This window comes from Myotis yumanensis, unplaced genomic scaffold (assembly GCF_028538775.1).
Source record: "Myotis yumanensis isolate MYYU_CA2020_CCGP unplaced genomic scaffold, mMyoYum1.0.hap1 SCAF_5, whole genome shotgun sequence".
Classification (NCBI taxonomy): Eukaryota; Metazoa; Chordata; class Mammalia; order Chiroptera; family Vespertilionidae; genus Myotis; species Myotis yumanensis.
In genome coordinates this window covers 56,482,426-56,505,255 of record NW_027223756.1, presented here as the reverse complement: position 1 = coordinate 56,505,255, position 22,830 = coordinate 56,482,426, and the positions used below count along the sequence as shown (strand labels likewise).

Here is a 22,830-nt window from a genome sequence, read left to right as displayed (position 1 = left end):
GTGTGCATTCAGGCTTTGCCCTTGACTGGCCAGTTCAGAGCAGTAGGGCAGTAGATCTCTTAGGCTCATATCCATCACAGAGTCCATGAAGCTGGGCTATCTCTGCCATCACTAAGAAGAGTTCTCATTTCTGCAGCCAGAAAGCAAATGTGTGCTGGTAGCTAACCAAGCTTCTTGGAAGACAGAACTCTTGAACATTAACATTTCAGTTACAAACACCTACCAGATTTTCTTATATCCCTGCTGATCCTAAAATACTCAGAGCACAGTTTCTAAATTTGCAGCGTTTTAAATATTCCGTGTACTGTATGTTCTAATGTAGAAGCCTACAAAAGTACAAGGTAACTAACTCGTAGCCATGAGTTCTAACCAGTAATCAAATCCCTTTGGTTTTGCCTAGGTCCCAACAAGCATCAGAGTGCTGTGACCTGTTTACAGTTCAACAAGAACTTTGTAATTACCAGCTCAGATGATGGGACTGTAAAACTGTGGGACTTGAAAACGGGTGAATTTATTCGAAACCTAGTCACATTGGAGAGTGGGGGGAGTGGGGGAGTTGTGTGGCGGATCAGAGCCTCGAACACAAAGCTGGTGTGTGCTGTTGGGAGTCGGAATGGAACTGAAGAAACCAAGCTGCTGGTGCTGGACTTTGATGTGGACATGAAGTGAAAAGCAGAAAAGATGAATTTGTCCAAATGTGTAGACGATATACCCCCTGCCCTTCCCCCCTGCAAAAAGAAAAAAAAGAAAAAGGAAAAAAAAAGAAAAGAAAAAGAAAAATATCCCTGTTCTCAGTGGTGCAGGATGTTGGCTTGGGGCAACAGAATGAAAAGACCTACAGACTAAGAAGGAAAAGAGGAAGAGATGACAAACCGTAACTGACAAGAGAGGCGTCCGCTGTCTCATCACATACAAAGGCTTCACTTTTGACTGAGGGCAGCTTTGCAAAATGAGACTTTCTAAATCAAACCAGGTGCAATTGTTTTCTTTATTTTCTTCTCCAGTGGTCACCGGGCAGTGTTAATGCTGAAACATCATCACAGATTCTGCGCGTCTGTTCTCTTACCACTGAGACCTTAGAAAGGAGCTCTTAGAAAGGAGCTGCAATAACATCAAAATAAGTATGGTTGACTTTCTAATCAGAGAGCATCTGCAACAAAAGTCATTTTTCTGGAGTGGAAAAGCTAAAAATATATATTACTGTGAATTGTTTTTGTACAGTTATCATGAAAAGCTTTTTTTTTTTTTTTTTTTTGCCAACCATTGCCAATGTCAATCAATCACAGTATTAGCCTCTGTTAATCTATTCACTGTCGCTTCCACATACACTCTTCAGTGCATATGTTGCTCAAAGGTGGCAAGTTGTCCTGGGTTCTGTGAGTCCTGAGAGATGGATTTAATTCTTGATGCTGGTGCTAGAAGTAGGTCTTCAAATATGGGATTGTTGTCCCACCCCTGTACTGTACTCCCAGTGGCCAAACTTATTTATGCTGCTAAATGAAAGAAAGAAAAAAGCAAATTATTTTTTTTTATTTTTTTTCTGCTGTGACGTTTTAGTCCCAGACTGAATTCCAAATTTGCTCTAGTTTGGTTACAGAAAAAAAAAAAAGACTTTTTTGCCACTGAAACTTGAACCATCTATGCCTCTAAGAGGCTGAGAATGGGAGAGTTTCAGATAATAAAGAGTGAAGTTTGCCTGCAAGTAAAGAATTGAGAGTGTGTGCAAAGCTTATTTTCTTTTATCTGGGCAAAAATTAAAACACATTCCTTGGAACGGAGCTGTTGCTGCCTGTTCTGTGGAGAAACTTTTCTTTTTGAGGGCTGTGGTGAATGGATGAACGTACATAATAAAACTGACAAGATATTTTAAAAATATATAAAACACAAAAGTAAAATAAAGTTGCTGGTCAGTCTTAGTGTTTTACAGTATTTGGGGAAACAACTGTTACAGTTTTATTGCTCTGAGGAACTGACAAAGCAGAAACGATTCCGTTTTTGTAGTAAAGGCGTCACATGCAAACGAACGAGATGAATGAAAAAGTCAAATGATTTGCCTCATTCTCCAAGAGCCACAACTCAAGCTGAACTGTGAAAGTGGTTTAACACTGTATCCTAGGCGATCTTTTTTTTCCTCCTCCTGTTTATTTTTTGTTTGTTTTATTTATAGTCTGATTTAAAACAATCAGATTCAAGTTGGTTAATTTTAGTTATGTAACAACCTGACATGATGGAGGAAAACAACCTTTAAAGGGATTGTGTCTATGGTTTGATTCACTTAGAAATTTTATTTTCTTATAACTTAAGTGCAATAAAATGTGTTTTTTCATGTTAGTATGCCTGTTTTTTCCCCTGGGGTCATAATACTTCATTATAAATACTTAGGGTTTGTCTCTAATAATTAAAAGAGCAAAGCGTTGGTTTCTTTGCGTTCCCTAGTGTGACTTAGAAATCAATGCTTTCCGGCCCATGTGATACTAAAGTAAGAGGGATGTGCTGTGAGTGCAGGTTTTCTTCCTCTCCTTACACTCCACAGGATGCTCCATTGGGTTCGTCTCTGTATTACCTTGGGATATATAACTAAGGGGCAAAAATCACAAAACTTGTGACCATTATAACTGAAATTTCATTTTAAGAATTTGACCACATCTTGCAAACGTGGTCACAGCATATTACAAGCACCAGGAACTTTCTGTGCATGATCTGTGGGGCTCCCACCACCCTGCGAAGTAGGTACCGTAAGTCCTCACTTAACAACGTCCATAGGTTCTGCAACTTGAAGCAAAATGACATACCAGGAAACCACTTTTACTGCAGATTAATTGATATAAATGAGTTAAGTTCCTATGGCATCTGTCAACATTAAAACAAAACAACATTGAGCAAAGTGACGTTATAGGAGCACCTGCTGTACTGTTGTCTTCTTTGTAACAATGAGGGTGCAACTGCAGCTCAGACTGGTTAGGTGACTTGTTGGAAGTCAGATAACTAGTAGAGCCCTGGACTTTAAGAAGAAACATTTAGAATTTTGACCAAAGCAAGGTTGTGGTACTTTCAGGCTCTTCTGCTACCATTTTATGTGGTACATCTAATATAAATGAAAAAAATGAAGTCAGCTATTCAAATGATGTAGACTCTAAATAGCAGGTTCTCTCTTCCCCATATATGCATATATGTGACTATATGTGTGTATATATAAATATAAAACCTCCAGTAATCTCAGCTAGCCAAGCCATAGATGAAAATCCACAAAATGGATGCTTCTTAATGAATAAATTTCTCACAAAGCATGTGTTCTTTACTCATAGGGCCTCACTTTCCCAAAACTACTAAGTCACGACATCTAGGAATGGGACCCACGTCTCTACATGGAGACTAGCTCACCAGGTGAGTTATGGACACAACTTCAAGAGCCACTGCCTTTGATACCTTTCCAGTGCGGTTGGTTATTTGGCTTATTAGTTCACAGCACATTACAAGCACTAGGATATCAAGGAGGAGTGAAAGTTAAAGGGAAAGACCAAAAAACTGCGGCAAAAATCCTATGAGGCCATGAAGTGCAGGGGCCAGCAGCCCTGCTCACTCTAGGGTAAACACTGACTACTCTTGAATGGTCAAGAAGAAGATGTAATTCTATTTGGTAGTCTTGAAATGACTTGGTGTTTCATAACATAAATGTGGCTTCATTAATATAATCGAAGAAAAACATCAGCGTTATAGAATACAATTAATTCACAGGCTTGCAGACAAATAGGCCTGAATTCAAATTTCACTTCTTCTAATACTACTTTCTAGTTATGGGACCTTCATCAGATTTTTTTTTGACCTCACATTTCATCATCTAGAATATAGAGTGCCCCCTTCTAAGGTTACTGTAGGGATTAAATGAAATATTGCAAAGTATATAGCACACATATGGTATTAGAGTTCAATAAATGGTAGCTACTATTAGAACTTTAGGAAAATTGACCCAGATAATTGTAACTTCTGTATCTGGGAACAATTGAACGTGTTCATGACTCATCCAGGAATGTAATAAAAATAGCATTTCTATATGTAGCAATTTATATTTTTTAGAGTAAAGTCACATAAATATCTAATTTGACTCTTACCAAAACCTTGTGAGGTAGACTGGTATGGAGCACCTAATGGCGATTTTGTACATACTTAGGTGTTCATTTTTTTTATTCACAAATGAATAATCTTTATTATTGTTTCCAAAAGAGAAAATGTTAACCTCATTCTAAAGAAATTATTGTCATTATACTAAGAAAGGTCACGAAGGGAACTCTGCTTTGTGGCCTCCTTAATGAAGATATTCACCACCTTCTATAACTGAATTTTTAAATCTTCGTATCAGAATATAAGCTGTCTCCACATTTAGATGTCACAAGTTGCCAAAGATCAGACATTGCCTGAAACTAAAGCTAAAAGTGGGTCACAAAGGTAACCCATAAAAGCCCGAAGCAAGTGCTCAGTGAATACCTGTTGAATTGAGCAAAGAGAGTCTCTCTCTCTCTCTCTCTCTCTCTCTCTCTCACTCTCTTTCTCTCTATCTCTATCTATCTCCCCCCCCCCATCTCATTGGAAGTGTTTTAATTTCGACACTTTGACATTCTCTTACTGAGACTCAATAACCACAGCTATCTCATTAATTTGCAACAGCAACTGCATACCAAAATGGTTAAGTTAATATTTCAACCTACCTATTGGTTTAATTTCAAAAAGTAATTGACATTTAATTATTTGTGTTAACTGCTTTTTAAGCAGTTTTCTTTTGAGCCTGTCTGTTATAAAGTCTCCTTTCTATTTCTCTGCCTTGATAAGAGTCTAAATCAAACAACAGGAAAAGACCTCTGTGCTTTTCCCTGAGGTGAACCAGGATCAAGGGCAGCCTCCCAGACCCAGGCGGTGCCTTGCTTTCTGCACACTTTTCCCTGCACTCACTGCACGATGGGAACAAAGGGATGGGGTAGAGGAGAGAAGATACTCGAAGGAGCCTGCCCAACTCCATCCTCCTCCTGTGCTTTCTTCCTGTCCACGTTGAAACAAGCAGCTTGGCAGAGCAGGAATAGATTCATGCATTTCTCTGATTCCTTTCCTCAGACACTCTTCTTCATTCTGTTTCCTTCTGTTAGTCATCCCTAACCCCCAAAGTCAGGATTGTAGCCTATATTCCATCAGATTATTCAGCCAATGAGGGATTCAGCCTGGGCATCCCTTACAACAATTCTAGGGGAACCTCCCGTTTTCTTTGCACCATTTGTAGTTATACTGGTAGAAAGTGGTTTGGTGCTGTCAATGAAAGGATCTGAATAAACGCTTCTGATGCAGGTTGTTTTCATGTTCCCTGCCTACTGCATTTTGAAGATAGATTGTGTGTGTGTGTGTGTGTGTGTGTGTGTGTGAGAGAGAGAGAGAGAGAGAGAGAGAGAGAGAGAGAGAGAGAACATGTGTACACACACACAAATACAAGGATATATTGGAACCTGGGAATAAGCCTCTTGTTCCCAGTGAATCATAACATCATTTCCCTTAAGCTTTTCCCGTTTCATCCATGAAAAAGAGGAACGGGACATAGAAAGGGAAGGTGTTGGTGGCCAAGAGGAGACACTCTCAGCCTTCTCCATGATAGGTGAGTGGCCTCTGAAGATGGTGTGTGTGTGTTCACACTGTGTTCTTGGGGTCCTGCTTTGAGTAACCATACAGTAATTTGAAAGTTGATGCACAGTTTGTGATTTTGGCATTTTCTATTGTCCAAAAAAACAAAATTAGTTCCAAACTTGAACAGTTAGAATGATACAGATGACAACAACTACTGAAGCCTTGGGTGCCGACCTCTTTTTCCCCCTGAAATCTATCTTATTAAAATCTATCTACTGTCCAGGAGATAGGTTTCGAGTTAGAGCCAGCTAACTTGAAACACAGCTCTGTCAGTGAGAGTGCTTAGTCACTGATTTGAATTACAAACAAGCAGAGCGTGGCATTGTTCATCAGCCAACAACTCTCATTTTCCACTCTATTAGTACTAGTGAGGCCCAACTGAGTGAAGTTCTTGCCAACTTTGTCCCCCTGCCACCTTCTCTTTGTAGGTGGAGGAGACCAAAATATCAAAAGGTAATTTCAAAGGTCCTTCAGGGAAAGGAGCAGCACCGAAAGCTGAAAGGACTCAGAATGCACCTTTCCCCACAGGGTAGAGAATGAATACTCCAGATCCAGTTCCTAAGAAGACGCATTGCTGAGAGGAAAGGCTGGCCACGTCCCCATTTGCAATTGGGTATAAAAATAGCAGAGTTTCTATTTCAGATGATCCGATTCTCCCCAAGATTTTTAAGGACAAGGAACCAGTGAGTGGACATTTTGATGTTTCATTCTTTGCTTTGGAAAAATCTATCGTGGCAGCACTTCTGAAGGCTGTTTTCCTTTGGGTTTTGTTTTGCTTTGGCAGTCATGCTCTGCAAAAGAAAAATTATGTTGAAATCACTCTTGCAAATCAAAGGTTCAAATATAATAGACCACAAAAATATATTGCCAATATACCCTGTTTTAAGGAGGTTCATAGATTATAGAAGAGACAACAGACCACTACTCACCACAGAGGAAGGTTATTTGTGAGATCTTTTTAAAAATATATATATTTTTAAATTGATTTCAGACAGGAAGGGAGAGGAAAAGAGGGACAGAAACATCAATGATGAGAGGGAATCATTGATCGGCTGCCTCCACTCAGGATCGAGCCTGCAACCCAGGCATGTGCCCCAACTGGAAATCGAATCCTGACCTCCTGATTCATAGGTTGAAGCTCAACCACTGAGCCACACTGGCCGGGCTTTGTGAGACCTTTTAAACGTGTATTGATGAAGCCCATTAAGACTTGACCAACCCTGATGCCTTATTAAATGCAATCGAAAGACAATACAGCCCCCAGCTACCAGGTTCCTTCCTTTCAGTGTGAGAATGCTATCCAACTCTGCCGAGTGAGTTCCAGCAGCTTCAATAAACCCTCAAGGACACAAGAAGGTACAGAGGTAAAAAGTAAAACTGCCTGCTACTCTGGTAAGGTTTTGGGGGACCTGAAGCTTATAAAGGACCCTCTTAAAAAGCAAAACTAGACCCAAACTTGTACAAATAGAATGATAAAGGTTACAACAACTATGGAAGCCTTGGATGCAGATCCCTCTTTTTCTGAGATCACTTTTGGGCAAATGAGGAGCAGGCTTTTGCACCCTTACAGTTCTGAGGAAAGGCAGGGCCATGCAGAAGTTATGTTGGTACATAGTACATCCATAAATGTTAGCAGTTATTATTAGTAGCGGTATTAAAAAACACAGCTGTGTTCAAATTTCATTTCAGCCTCTTGTGTGGCTCTGGAAGATTTTTTTCACTCTTTCTGAACCTCTTCCATCACCTGTAAAGGAGAAGGTAGTTGTTGTGAATGTTAGATGAGGTAACATGTGCAGCGCCTGGTACAGGGCTTGGCTAGTTATGTGCTCTGTCCTGAGTATTATCACTGCCACCAACAGTAAAGAAGTTGAGGACTATCTTTCAAGCCATCAATTCAAGCTTAATCTGGAAGAGTTGATCTATAGGACTTCTGAAACACAATGGCCACGCTACCTTCCCAATGTGCCAGGAACCCAGAAAAAGCAGTATCCCCTGTTAGAGAGTAATATGCAATCCAGATTAAAATGACAAATTATCCCCAAAGACCTACTTAAGTAATAGTAGAGAAACTGAAAAGGCATAATAATCCCAAAAGGGGAGCAGGAGAGAAAAAAACAAATAGACAAAAGATATCAACAACTTTGGATGAAGGGAAGCAGATGGTGGAGTGGTCTCCAGATAGTAGATGAGAGAAACTACACCCTAGGTGCCCAGGAAGAGGGGGATACACATGAGAAGTGGGCTAATTCCTTTATTAGGAAGGCAAGGGTAAGACATGGGGCTGAGAACTGGGGGGCTGGTTGAAAGTAAGAGCACATGACATGAGTGGAGCCCACTTCCCTTTCTTACCTTCTGGCAGCCAGGGGACCACCTATGCAACCCCCCCTACAACACCCCCCCCCACACACACGCATGCACACACACACACACACACACAGTTTACAAGAACTCTGAAAGGGATGTGATCCCAACTGAGTACACACCACAGGAGAAGACTCAGAAATGAAAGTGGAGATTATGTTGCCGTCTGCAGTTCTCCCTCACCTCCCAGAGTGCCAACAGGCTGGCACATACCAGGGGATTCCTCCCCAGAGAAGTGATCAACCCAGGAGAAAAAGTCTCCATATACTGGCATTGGACAAAGAAGCGAGGGTTCCTCCAAGTAAACTGTAGGCTCCCCTCTCTGTCCAAGTAGGAACTCCTTATTCAGTGAGTTCCAACCACACAGAGGGAGCTCCTAGCTGACTGTGAGTGTTTGTATCTTAAGTATGAAAAAATAGTCAAGAACCATCAAACACCTGAGAAAGACATCTACTAAGTAAGCTAAGAGATCCATGAAATAAACTTGGACAAAGAACTATAATTAATAACCTCGACAAGATCAGATACCGCATCTTATAATACAGGGACAGAATGCAATTTTTAAAAGGCCTCGTGGATACTAAAATGTGATAGAAATTTAATGAGAAAAAGAAAAACTTTTGATAGAAAATAAAAATTAAGGAAATCAAATAAAAGTAAAAAGAAGAGATAGAAGTTAGTAGAGAAACTATAAAAGACTTAGAGGATCAGTCTAAGACATCTAATATCTAAACAGGACTTTCAAAAAGGAAAATAGTACAAAATAAGTTATTCAAAAATTAATACAAAAAAATTTTTTAATAGAATTGGAGAGAAAATTCCTAGATTGAAAGGGCCCACTGAATGTCCTTCGAATAAATGAATGAAAAAAAAAAATCTATACCATGATTCATCATTATGAAATTTTGGAGCAGATAGGCTAAAAAGAAGCCCTAAAATCTTCTGGAGAGAAAAATCACCTTAAAAAATTGAAAATCAGAACTTTAAACTTCTCAACAGCAACATCAGAAGCTAGAATGAAGAAGTCTTCAAAATTCGACAGGCAGATTATTTTCAATTTAGGATTGAAATTATTGGCCAAATTATTGATCAAGTCAGAGGAAGAATAAAGACATTTCTAGACATATAAAGTCTCTAAACACTACTCACAAACTCTTTCTTAGGAAGCTGGTGGACTGCTTCCAAATCTTCCAGCCCACCAGCTTCTTTAGAAAGAGTTTATCAGTAGATGAGTGGATAAAAACGCTGTGGTACATTTGCACCAAGGAATACTACTCTGCCATTAAAAAGAAGGAAATGTTGCCTTTTTGACAAACATAGATGTACCTAGAGAGTATTACGCTAAGTGAAATAAGCCAGTCAGAGAAAGACAAATATCATATGATTTCACTTATATGCGGAATTTAATGAACAAAACAAACAAACAAAATAAGAACAGATTCATAGATACAGAAAACATATACCTGCCAGAGGCGACGGGGGGGGGGGGGGGGGGGGGGAGGGTAGGGCTAATAAAAAAGGTGAAGGCATCAAGCAAAAAAGCAAAACTTCTGACACACAAATAGTATTGGGAAAAGGGAGTGGGGGAGGTAGAAGAGGGTAAAGGGGGGATAAGTGACAGAAAGAGACTTCACTTGGGATGGTGGACACACAATACAATATACAGATGATATAAAATTGTACACCTGAAACCTATAGAATTTTATTAACCATTGTCACCCCCAAAAATTCAATAAAAATTTCTTTTAAAGCTTGTGGAAAATGTGGTCCAATAAAACAAGGAAATAAACATGAAAGAGGAAAACGTGGTATACAGAAAATAGGGATTTCAACATGGGAGAGGGGTGAAGGGAGTTCTAGGATGACAGATGGGCCTTTGGACGCAGGAACTACCAGTGAGGTGTGAGGAGGAGGGCCAGGGGAAAGGCCCCAAGACTACAAAAGGAAGTGACACATCATCTCACCATCCTGACAGACCATTTAGAGAAAAAGCTCCTCAGTACTCAGGACATCAAATGATACATTTAGAAAAAATTTCTAAGTTTCAATATGTTAAAAGCTATACAACAGATAAAAATGAGGTAATTATTAATTCAATATAGTGTGTGAAAGAAACAGAAGTACAATGCACTATTAGCCCCGCAGCAAACCATATTTATGTAGCCATAAAAATGTAAATACTGATTAACGCTGTTGCTGACGTGTATTCAGGGGAAGAGAGTTAAATCCTCATCTACCATAATTAGCAACTATTAATGTCTAAAATGAAAGACACTAAGAAATAAGGGGATATACATATTATAAAAGGAAAGGGCATACACATCAGAAAAATCAGATAAAAAGTTATGTGTCTGCCTTTGTGACGGGGAAGATGGTGCTGCATTTTGATATGCTTTACTTTTTTTGCATTACTTTGCTAAAATATATTTTGTTTAAAGCAAAGCCAAAAATAATCAGTATAGCATTTTTTCGGAAATAATGACATTTCTTGACTCATTCCAGTTAATATCCATTACAAGGCATTGCCCTTGCTCATCACCACGAGTCACCTAGTCCATGGGGTTACAGGGCTGCTCCTTCCAGAGGAGTTCCAGAGCCGAGGAGAGACTAGGACGGGAGCGTTCGAGAGCCAAGGGGAGGCTAGGATGGGAGCTGTGTGAGGCAAGTTACCTGGGTTCTCTTTTTTTTTTCTTCTGTATAAGGACCCCTGTAAGAATCCCCTCCTGTGAGGCTGTTGGAGGACTGAATAGATGATGCTCAACAGAGTCTCTGGCTCAGGAGCTCTTACTAAAGGGGTCTTTATTATTACCTCTCTCCTTCCGTCTCAGGCTGAAAACTTGCATTAAAGTCTGGAACCAGCAGGACCCAGAGCTTTGGATTTCAGGTTCTGCTTTGAGAGCGTGTGATGGATACACTGAGTTGTCGCCCCAGTAGTTTAGATCAAGTGGACTAGCCACTTCTGAGGCCCCAGGATATAGTCCCCTCTCCCCCCACCCCATCCTACCCCACCCCACCCCGAAATGGTTTTCCATCATCTATTGCTAGTTAGCAAATTGGGTTTTACTTCCAAATTCTCCCACCGGGTATCTTACGCGTTCTCTCTACTTGGAAATACTTTTCAGCAAGTATTGAAGTTTTTGTAAAATGAAGTTCAGGATATCTCTTTTGGAACCTCTATTTTTCCCTTGAAATTCCAGATCAGAATTGCAAAAAGGTCAGAGTGGGGCCAGTGGGAGTAGAAGCAATGGGTTGGCAGAAACTTCCTTTGTGCCTGTATTCAAGGTCTGTGAAAGGCAATGCTGAGGGCCAGTGCGCCATTTCCCTGATGGCAGGGGCTTCTTCACACCGGGGAGGTGTGCGGTGGATTTAGTCTGGCGCCTATCAATACGCAGCCAGCTGCGCAGGGCGCGGTCCCGGCGAGCTACTCCGGACCCTCCAAACCTGCCCACCAGAGTCCTCGGCGTTGGCTGTGGATTCTTCATCTGCCCTAGCTGCTCTCTACAGGCTCCAGAACCAGTGTAAGCCTCAGGCCCACAGGCTTGGGGAGCCAAGTGGGCGGGGCTTGCTGCTCTCAGTTCAGCCCCTCAGGCTGAGTCATAAGGTCTAAAGGCAGACAGACAGGCTGATCCTTCTAAACACAGCCTGGGTTGCCACAAAGCCCCCAAACCACAGCTCTCCAGTAGTGTTTGGGTTTGGTAGCTACAGGCTATTTATTCATTCGTGTGTGTGTGTGTGTGTGTGACTGTGGCTTTCTGGTTGGCGATCTAGACTCTTACCCAGAGATTCCTGAAGGTTTCAAAGCACCCAGAGGGACCACCCACAAGTTTTCCTTTTTTGAGAGCTATTTAACCATCACTTGTCAATTGAAGTCAGTGGTGTGTCGAAGTGGGCAGATTCTTACTGTCCTGAAGCCATAGGTGACCATTCATAAGCTGGATCCTCGAATCTCAAGTATGTATGACACATCAGGCAGTATCACTACCCTCCGTGAATTATTTATTTTCTTTCTTTTTTTTTAAGCAGCCAGCAGAAATCCAGGGCTAATGAGGCAAGTCTGCTTCATAACCAGGTAGCCAGGGCTCCCGGGAAAGAATCTCCTCTGTAGCGACTGGCTGCTCTGGAGATCGGCCTGAGGGCCCGCACGGGGGTGCCATGTGGAAGAGGAACACCAGCCCACGGAGAAAGGCTGCGACAGTGCCTCCGCTATCAGAACCCAGGTCTCCTGCTTTGGTGAGTGTCATCCTCTCCAACTCCTGGGAGAGGGGTTGTGGTCCTGTGCTCACCGAAGCCTTGCACCCCCTCCAACCACAGAGCCTGAGCCCACACACACCCCAGTGTTTCTGTTCATTCCCACTCGGCGAAGGAGTCACAGTGATGGGGAACATAAATTAGAACTAAATTAGACTGAGACTCAGTCCTGGAAGCATGACTGCCCATGAGCATTACTGGCAGTTTCATGTCTCCACGGCCTGGGGTGCGGGTTGGGGGCCTCCCACATCAGGAACCCGCAATCGGGCTAATCCGTGCACAGGACAGAAATTTGGATCTCCAGAGGCCTGACTCTGCTAGGGAAGAGAGTCACTTCCTCCAAGCTGTGTCCACCTCTAAGAAAAAAAAAAATCACTTACGCACAGAATATGCTCAAGTTGTTAAAACGCTCTTCCTTCACTCTTTCCCCTTGCTTACCCGGAAGAAATCCAAATGAGAAAACTGAAGATGAATCAACAGAGAAGAACAACAGATCAACGTGGGGCTAATATCAGTAGCAGGGAAGACCAATTAACAAATCCCTGCATTGTGCTGTTTACTCTCCTATTCCTAAGGTTAATTATGCGATCAAGTAACAGCTTTTGCCTTGATTACAGGGCCCTCAGGAAATAAAAGCGTGTTTCCACTTTACAAGTGTGTTTGCATTTCGGTCCTGCATTGGTAGCAGGTACCGGGCTCAGCAAATATTGCCTTACACACGGTTATCATCAAAGGAGAGGGTCTTAATTTAAAGAGCTTCGAGACTAGATGAGTCAACAGAAGCATAATTCGAACAAGTGCTCACACCCACCTACACATCTTCTCTCTCCCTGCCCTGGACTGCTGTCCATTCTTTCCAGGTGCTGTGGCCTGGAAAATGCCCAGTGGCAGGTCTTCTCCCGTGATTTCCTGTTGGGAAGAATCAGTAAGATTCGCTGCCTGGCCTTACACATAATGTAAAGAAACAAAAAACGTCCCCTGCGTTGCCAGGGGACATTCTCAGAAAGGTCATGGCCCCTTACATGCTTTGAGGGATATTCTTATGGCAGGCACCTCAAGTGAATTAGCTCAAAAAATGTTCACAATAGGGGTAGATGCTATCATCATCATCATCTCTCCGTTACAGGTGGGGAAAGGCATAGAGAGACTGAGATTATGCGTACTGCCCCCGCCCAGAGCAGCCCATCAGAGCCGGATTTGAACTCAGCAGTCTGGCTCCAACGGCTGCATATTAACTAACCGCTGGGTGTTGTGCTTCTCCCTTCGGGGCCTGACTTGGGTGCACAATGTTAGATAGTGGGTTCTTTTAACACATTGGAGAAGGACACCTAGAAGGTATATTGTGCCATTTGTAAGCTTCAAGTGAGGTGTACAAGCTACCTCTGCTGCCTGCAATCACTTCTGAGCAGCCTGCCTCAAAGTAATGAAACAGAATACACTTTGGTGCCCTGGGTGCGGTGGCTCCATGGGGCGTCATCCCATGTACCAAAAGGTTGCCAGTTGGATTCCAGGCCAGGGCACATGGCCAAGTTTCAGGCTCAACCCCCTGTAAGGGACATGCAGGACGTAGCCAATAGATGTTTCCTCTCACATTGATGTTTCTCTGTCTCTCTCACTCTCCCTCCCTCTCTCTAAAAAAAAAAAAAAAAATTAAAAATCTTTTTAAAAAAGAATACGTGTTGGTGTCTTTGAGGGCTGCTGAACGTGTTCCAGAGATGTGACCAGACACCTGTGAGGCTGAGTCCTCCGTGCCCTGCTGGAGCTCTGGGCTGGTCCAGGTCAGGCACCCAGTGAGTGCTTATTGAGGTTGGGTCCAGCTTATGGCAACACAGGCACGCCTGGAGGGATGCCCACCTAACTGGCAACATGGATAAATGAAAAATGGGTTCGTGGCTTTAACAAGGACTCATCACAGACTTCTCTGGATGAAGGTCAATGTATCAAATTCATCTCATATCTTCCTCTTGACAAGAGCGCCTACCGAGAACGGGAGGCAGCAGGTGCAGCAGCTGCGTGTTCAGGCCACAGAGGCTGGAATGAGTCACCCTCCCAGGCTCTGCCGCTTTCAGCCAGGCCACCTCAGGTCCTCTCCTCACCCTCCCTGCATGTCACTGGCCTCATCGGTAATAGAGTATCTACCGCATAGGTTGTAATGAAGACGACGTCAGATAATCCAGGTAAAGGGACGCAGAGTGTGGTCCTGGAACCAGCAGCAGCAGCCTCACCCTCACGGGGGAGCTGCTGGGAGAGGCAGACTCTCAGGTCCCGCCAGACCTGCCAAATCAGAATTGGACGCTAGTCCTCCAGGCCGTTCACCTTTCTCTCAAATGGTCCTTCTCACTGCACTGTGGGAAGTCATAGAAAAGTGAATCTCATAATCACTATTAGCCCTGAGATCAGCGGCCATCGAAGTGCCTGACCTCCTGTTAAAATACCATAAACAGAGACACTTGAGAAATGGAGCCGGAGCTGCCGTCCCAGAGGAACTGCCGAGCCTCTGTCTGTGGGATGTGAAAACAGGTCAAAACAACCTTTGGACTGGGGCTCAAGCAACATTGTGCCCCAAAGATCTGTTTGCAAAGAGAGCAAGAAAGCAGTTGTAAGTGATCACTGCTGGATTGGAAATTAAAAGCGCCGTGTGGGATCAGCATCACTAGGCTAGCTTGTCTGCACCAATAGAACCCTTCCTTCTACGGATGTAACTGTGCCCCTTCTCTTCTCATAAAGACCCATCGCCATTATTCCCTAATCGGAGCACTATCCGGGCTTCTGCCTGAGTCAGTGCATTCTGAAGACCTAGTCTTTTTTTCTTTTAAATAATCCTCACCTGAGGACATGTTTTTATTGATTTTAGACAGAGAGAAAGAGAGTGGAAGGGATGGTGGGAGGGAGAGATAGAGATAGAGAGAGAGAGAAAGAGAGAGAGAGATATGGAGATGGAGATGGAGATAGATAGAGAAACATTGATCTGTTGCCTCCTCCCAGGGATCAAACCTGCAACCCGGGTGTGTGCCCTCACCAGCACTGAACTTATGACGCCATGGTGCATGGGGCGACACTCCAGCCAACTGAGCCACGCTACCTAGGGCCTGAATAGCTATTCTTATTGAGCTCAAATGCGTGTGTGTTGCCTCTCACCTTGAAAGGCCTTGAAGTTTTAGGTTAACCTCAGCATCACCCTTCCAGGAGTGAAGTGTTACGAGGGGAGAACCTGGAAATGAGGGCCAGGCCCAGGTTGACTCCCCTCCCCTGTCTCCCCGTCCCTCCTCTAAATTCTCAGAGAGGCAGGGAGAGCACCTGAAGCAAGTAAGAGCCTCTCTGGGGAAACCAAAGTTGGGACAACAAACAGCCACAAAAAGTGTGGCTTTTGCAACAGGCAGTGATGGGAGCTGGCAAGTCACGCCTGGTACTGGCACTAAGAAAGCCTTTAAACATTATTATTATTACTTTTCCCACAACCCAAGTCTGCTGCCAGATCGTGGCTTTTCCGTCGAGTGTACAGTTACAGCTCAGAAGTGACTGGCAGGTGGTAAAGAGCCCCTCTCCCTCAGAAGTCTGCCTGGAACGCAGAGGCTCTGCCGACGAGTGTTGGGAGAGAGGTTTGACTGAGTATTCAATCTCCCAGGTACTTCGACATTTTACAGCGAGAAATGATGTACGTTAAGCTGTAAACAAGGACATAAAGGAAGACGTAATTAGTGTCCGGAAGCCTTGTACCACTGTTAGATGAGGTCTGATACTTCAGGATTAGTTCCATGCACACAGGAAAAGTATACAGCTGCATATGCGGGCTGCCGAGAATGTGTCTTATCGCACTCAATTTACAAGGAAATGAAGCAGAAGTCTGCAAGACCGCATTCAAGCTTTAATTTTCCTTCTGGGTTTTCCCTCCATTGTATCTGTAGAGGACCCCGGAATGGTTTGATAAGTAGAGTTTTTGCCAGTCAATGAATAAGAACGCTCTTATCGGAAGTGTCACACATCAGAAGGTCCTGGGAGTTCAGGGGACGGGTGGGCACAGTGCCCTCCAGCAGAACGGATTTGGAGAAAAAGTATTGCTCGCTGTCCCCCAACCAGCCGCCCCGCTGTAACGTGGTTTTCAGTGACCTGATGCTAACCCTGGGCCTGCCTCACTGGCCTGGGTTCCAGGCCCACCTGTTGGGAAATGAAGAAACTGAACTCCCAGAGGAGGAGGAGAAGGAATGAAACCCCAGGGCTCCCTCCCCGCCTGTAAAACTTGCCTTCCCAGCAGCTGAGCTGCAAGTCCTGGAGGGAGCCATGCCGAGTCTCTAAGACGGTCATGCCCCGCCCAATTCCAAGGAGTTCTGGAAGCCAGGGCCTTGAAGGACAGAGACTTGGAACGTGGTTTCTGAGGGGGGAGCGGCATGTGCAGAGGAGCGGAGGCGGCAGTGTTTCGGGAAAGCAGGAGAGGAGGATCCCAAGGAGAGAAGGAGTGGAAAGCGGTCCTGGTCACCCCCAGTGCTGGGCTGTGAGGAGTGAGCTCTCCTCTTCCCACGCCGCTGGAGTCGAGGACCCCGGAATCGCCCTGAGCCCTGGGTGTGGGGACTGCAGCCACAGGGAGCCTGGAGGGGCACGGCGCAAACCAGTCCTGAAATGACGGCCCCCGCCGCTGGCCCCGTGTCCCCTGCCCAGAGGACAGCAGGGACATTCCTGGGACACTCTCCCAGGCAGGAGGGAGTGGTCCTGACACCAGGCTCAGTCTCCTTGGCTCCCTATGCTGCCGCTGGTGCCTTTGGAAGAGTGGGGGCCTTTGGGAAAGTGGGGTCCCCGGGCCAGGTTACACAAAGCAGTTCTCTCTGAAGCCGTCAGCTTGAGATGGCATGAATGCACACCCGCCTTCCAGCCAGGCTCCCTCCCAAAAGCACCGTCCAGTGCTTTCTGTTGTGTGTGTGCTCTATGAAGTGCACATTTTACATTTAATTTTCGCAGTGGCTCTTAAGAATTTCGGAGCCACTTGTTGAAACCTAGATAAGGAAGGAGGAGAGGGAATGACGCAGAGACATGGAGCAAGCGACAGGTCCTCTCCCTGGCGCTGTGAGTGAGGCCTGCCAAACCTCCCCCAGCAGCCATCCTGCCGGAGAACAGGGCACCCACACACCGGGCTGCTTCCTGGGCTCGGTCATCATCAGCCAATATTTCCGAAAGGCCCTTCTCGGGCAGCGGGTGAGGGCACTCAAAGTGCTGTCCTGGGCATCAGCCGGGCAGCTGACCGTCATATTTTGTAAAAGGACCGGTCCCGCTGCCCTGGGTGAGGGCCGGGGCCTGTGGGAGCAAGCACAGCAGCACCAGGCGACTTGGGAGAAGCTCGCCTCTCAGGAGGACCCCTCCCCGGGGACCGCCAGGGGAGCCACTGCCCCAGGAGTCCCCTCCAGAGAGAGACGGTCAGAGCCGCAGAGGGGGCAATGGGACAGGGTGGGCCTTGGACATAGAGACGCCACCTGTCCTGAGATTTCCAGGGCCATCCTGATTCTTTTCGATAAAGTTGTACGGCGTTTCTGCTCTAACATCTTATGTACATGGCTAAACACCCCGAGCTCTACAGAATGGCGTGCTAAAAAGTAATAGGGCTTATGGGGAAAATAGAGCTGTGCAGTCCATAAAAATCTGTGCGATTTAGTAACCAGAGCGCTAGCCGGAGCTGTCACAGCCCCAATAAAACCCGAGCCTGGTTATGTCTGTCTTGGCATTTGCACTGGGCATCACCTGCTGTGAATTTTCTGAAACCGTCAAGCCATCCTCCCTCCCCCTCCCCCGGGGCCTCACTTTCTGCTTCTAAATTCGGGTCTTGGGGGTGTTCGCTCCCACTGGAGGTAAGTTCCATCGAAAGGAACAGTCGGCGTCAGAGTGTGTTTTTAACTTTGGAGGGAACATAATCAGGCGCCCAGGTCTAAGTTAGTTTATCAGAAATAGTGACGGTAGATGAACATCTTAAATAGCACCATGACCCTACAATTAGCAAAATCCATTGTAAACCTGATGTGAACAAACCAATTATAAATATGCTTTAATAAAAAACAACAACAGGGAAAGTTAAACCCTGACTTGTAAAAGGTGATATTCAGGCATCAGTATTCATTTTGTTGGGTAGCATAATGATATTGTGATTATGTTTTTAAAATCTTTACCTGTTAGCCATAAAGACAAAAACAAAGATGAGGTAGTTATGCCAACAATGTTAAAAGTTGTGAAATCTAAGTGATAACTATGTGAGGTTTATGGTATTCTCTCTACTTTTGTATGTATGTATGTATGTATGTATGTATTTATTGCAATAAAACAATGGGATCTGTCCTAGCTGGTTTGGCGCATGGATAGAGCGTTGACCTGTGGACTGAAGGATCCCAGGTTTGATTCCAGTCAAGGGCACATGCCCAGGTTGCAGGCTTGATCCCCAGTGGGGGGCATGCAGGAGGCAGCTGATCAATGATTCTCTCTCATTATTGATGTTTCTATCTCTCTCTCTCCCTCTCTCTTCCTCTCTGAAATCAGTAAAAATATATTTTTAAAAAATTATTATACTGCCAGGAAGTTAGGAAGGGCTCAAAAAAAAAAAAAGTGCAAAACAAAACACCCAAAATTCTGAGAGCAGGCCAAGTGTAACGCGTTCCCAATGGCCAAAGTTGGAACAAGTTGAGAATAGAAAGAAAGAAAAAGTACTTTCGACTATCCATGAAAGTATAAAATAAATACTCACAATAATATTAAATGGTTGAGTACATAAAAAAGTGGGGAGAAAAGGCAACTGTTCCGTGCAGAATTCCAAATTCCTTATGGGTTTCTGTGTGACCTGCTCTCAAGGAGGTGGCATGTGACCCCCACTCCCTAGTGTGGGCTGTGCACAGTGACTTCCTTCCCAAGAGTAGAAAAGGAGGGGAAAGGAAGAACCTTATAAGTGAAGAAACCAGCAAATATTAAACTCCGCCTGGTGGGGATCAATGTCGACGTCAACAGGGTTAAGTCCTGTTGATACTATGTACCCTTGATAAATGATAAAAATGGCACTTCACCTCTGTGACCTTCCTCAAAAATCCTGTAGCCACAGTCTAATTATGAGAAAAACATCAGGCAAATCCCAATAGAGGGACAGTCTACAAAATACCTGCCCGGTACTCTTTAAAACTGTCAAGGTCATCAAAACCAAGGAAGTCTGAGAAACTGTCACAGCCAAGGGGAGCCAAGGAGACTGGACGACTAAATGAAATGTGGTGTCCCAGGAGGACGCCGGAGCAGAGGAAGGACATTAGGTAAAAACAACCAAATAAAGGATAGACTTCAGTTAACAGTCACGTATCAACATTGGTTCATTAATTGTGACAAATGTATCGTACTAATGTAAGATGTTACCACTAGAGGAAACCGGGTATGGGGTGTGTGGGAACTCTCTGTACCATCTTCACAATTTTTCTGTAAATCAGAAACTGTTCTAAACTATAAAGTTTATCTTTAAAAATAGGAGCAGATGCATTCACAAGATATAATTGGCCCCTCAATCATCTTTTGATTTTTAAAAATGTTCCAGCACACTGACAGCTGAGAGATTTCAGACCAGTGCACCAGATGAAGTGGGATGGGGCTGAACTCGTCTCTATTCTCCTGTTTTCATTCATACATTTTTACTGATTTCAGAGAGGAAGGGAGAGGGAGAGAGAGATAGAAACATCAATGGTGAGAGAGAATCATCGATCGGTTCCCTCCTGCATGTCTCCTACTGGGGATCGAGCCCATAACCAGGGCATGTGCCCTGACTGGGGATTGAACCCTGACCTCCTAGTTCATAGGTCAAAGCTCAACCACTGAGCCACACCAGCCAGGCCATTTTCACTTTTTGAATAGTGTCCTTTGAAGCACAAAAGTTTGAAATTTTGATGAGGTCCAACATATATTATTATTTTATTTCTTGAGCTATTGTGTTGTATCTAAGAAACCATTGCTTAACCCAAGGTCATGAAGATTTACACTTATGTGTTCTACTGAGAGTTTCACAGTTTTAGTTCTTACATTTAGGTCTATAAGCATCCTAATTTTTATGTATGGTGTGAGGTAAGGCTCCAACTGCATTCTTCTGTATGTGGATAGCTAGTTCCCTAGCATCATCTGTTGAAAGGACTGTTCCTTCCCTATTGAATTATGTTGCCACCCTTGTTGATGTAGATATAAGTGTTTATTTCTACTTCCTTGCTTTTTAAATAACCATTTTATTTTCTTGTTACAAAAGAGATATTTGTTCATTGCAGAAGTTTGGGGAAATACAACAATGAACAAAGGATGCTATATTAAAACCTGCTGTAATCTAGAGCAAGCTAGGTTTTGGAAACCTGGTTCCACAAAATTTTTGAAATATTTTTCTTGCAGATCAAAAACCTGTGGCTAGGGGTGGAGGTGTTAGGGTGGTCTGTATATCCTAAAAGCTGCGTGGGTGGTCCTAATGTGCCTGCAGCCAGGGCTGAGGACCCATACTGAGAGGGGCCATCTTGGCCTGTGCTCAGATGAGCTGTCCAGTGAGGGTTGTGCAGCATCCTGGGAAGTAGGCTCACGCAGGACAGCATCCCTGCAGCCTAACTGTCAGGGGCATCAGGGCAGGCTGCCTGCTGTCCGCCCCTCCCCCCCTCCCCCGCCCCCCTACTGCTGCCACTGTTGGAGAAGTACGCCCTCCTGCTCCTGCCTGGTGACCCACCAGCCTCGGAGCCAGCCTCTCCTCCCTCTGTCTATGCAACTGCTGCATCTGCTTGGCTGTTTTGCATTCTCCCTAGTGTCTCTTTTTCTATGTCTCAAATTCACAACCCTCAAGGGAAGGTCTGATTGTGTCAATGATTCACAATTCAACACAGAGCAACATGGGGTCCTCAGCACAGGTCACTGGAGGTGACCATATAATTTATCATTAAAGTTGGGATCCTTCTGAGAGTGGATGTGAGTGCTGGTCATAATTATACCATAATTTATACCTGGAGTAACAGGTATGTACTGAGACTGTCCCGGCAGACTTGGGTGTGAGCTCACTCTACTTATAGGCACTGATCTCCTTACAGTTACTCTAGTGTTTTCCAAAGTAAAATTATATCTTATCCTCCCTCTTCCCACCTCTTGTCTGGTGGTTTATAGTGCACATTAGCATATTAAAGGCTGAGAAGAAATCTGAGTAATTGTATTTAACATTTTCCATGTTTATTTGACTTTCCTTTATGTAATATGTGTTCCTTTCCAGCATGGATTCCTTCTTTCCTCTCTCATAACTGAGCTCTAGCCAGTTTGCGCATCCCATCCCATCCCCTCAAATTCAGGGGTGGGTCAGGGGTCACGTGAAAGAATTTGGGCAACCAAGAGCACTGATCCCAGAACTTGCACAGAAGCTACCAGGCATGTCCTCTTTCCGCCTCTGAAAGACCCGAGGTACAGGGGAGACCACTTCAGCTGCAAAGGGAAGATAAGCCCAAAGCTGCCAGCAGCTCGCTGGAGGGCGGAGGAGAAAGCCTCAGCACCCGCTCCAGCCCAGGGGGCAATGAAAGGAGGGCCTTTGCCAGCAGCTTCCTCCCAGAGATGAAAACGTGGCCATTATCCCAGCCATGACCAACTCAGAGGCCAGGCATGAGGGAAAACGGAGGAGAGGTAACTCCCCCAGAAAGAAACAGGATCCTTGGTGACGTTGTTGAACTTCTGATGGTATCTCAGCTGAATCCAGACCTGCCTTTGGGTTATTGGCCAATTAAATACCTTTTGTTCCCAAGCCTGTGTGCTTTGGGTTCTCTTTCACTTACAATTTTTAAAAAGGGAAAAGCTGACCACAGACCTCTAGACCAGGGGAGTGGGGGCAGGAGGAGATGTATCACTTGTCACAAATGCAAGTGGCTGTCGACACATAGCAGCTCAGGAGAGGGCTGTGGTGATGGCAGGCTGGGTGTACAAGTCAGTGTTTTAGTTCGCCATGTAGCACAAACAATTTCCTATGGCATCAAATGTATTTCTGCAACATGGCTTCTAGTCGCTGCCAAGTACTCCATTGCATGCAGTTATTATCCATTTACTTAATCAACCCCTACTTTTTCCTTTAAAAATAATGTAAACAATGCTTTGATGAACATCTTGTGCATGACTGTTCGTGTCCATCTCTGATTATTTCCTTATGATGAATTCCACGAGCAGTGGAACTGCTAGATCAAGTGGTACCACATGGTCTTAAAGGTTTCTACACTAATTGCCAAGTGTCCCCCCAGGAAGGAGGCCTCCATGTGTAATTTCAACAACGGCAAAGGAGGGAGTGTATCCTGCGACTCCACACGTGATCATTTAAAAATCTCTACCAACTGATGGGTAGCAAATGAGGTCTCGCTGTTCTAATCGCCTTCATTTTATTGTTAATTGGCCATCATTGACTTTTATAGGTTATTCCTAGTCCAAGAATCCAAGAAAGAGCCACAGAGAATGGTGACAACAAAGGAATGGGGACGACGATCCCAAGCTGTGAGGTCCACAGGGCAGCGAGAGGCACCTGTGAGCTGAGAAGGTGACTTGGGTAAGTGTCATCCCCAGAGCTCATGGGAC

At 44.4% G+C, this 22,830-nt stretch overlaps 1 protein-coding gene across 7 annotated transcripts in view; it reads left to right on the top strand.

Annotated features, from left to right (window-relative positions):
- FBXW7 (F-box and WD repeat domain containing 7) overlaps positions 1-2,331 on the top strand; it is a 177,355-nt gene extending 175,024 nt beyond the window's left edge. For all 7 annotated transcript variants that reach the window (XM_070415321.1, XM_070415316.1, XM_070415315.1 and 4 more), the window contains one exon: positions 401-2,331. In XM_070415321.1, coding sequence (XP_070271422.1) covers positions 401-669 — 269 coding nt within the window. In that variant the 3' untranslated portion in view covers positions 670-2,331. The remainder of the gene's footprint in view (positions 1-400) is intronic.
- Positions 2,332-22,830: the final 20,499 nt, after the last annotated feature.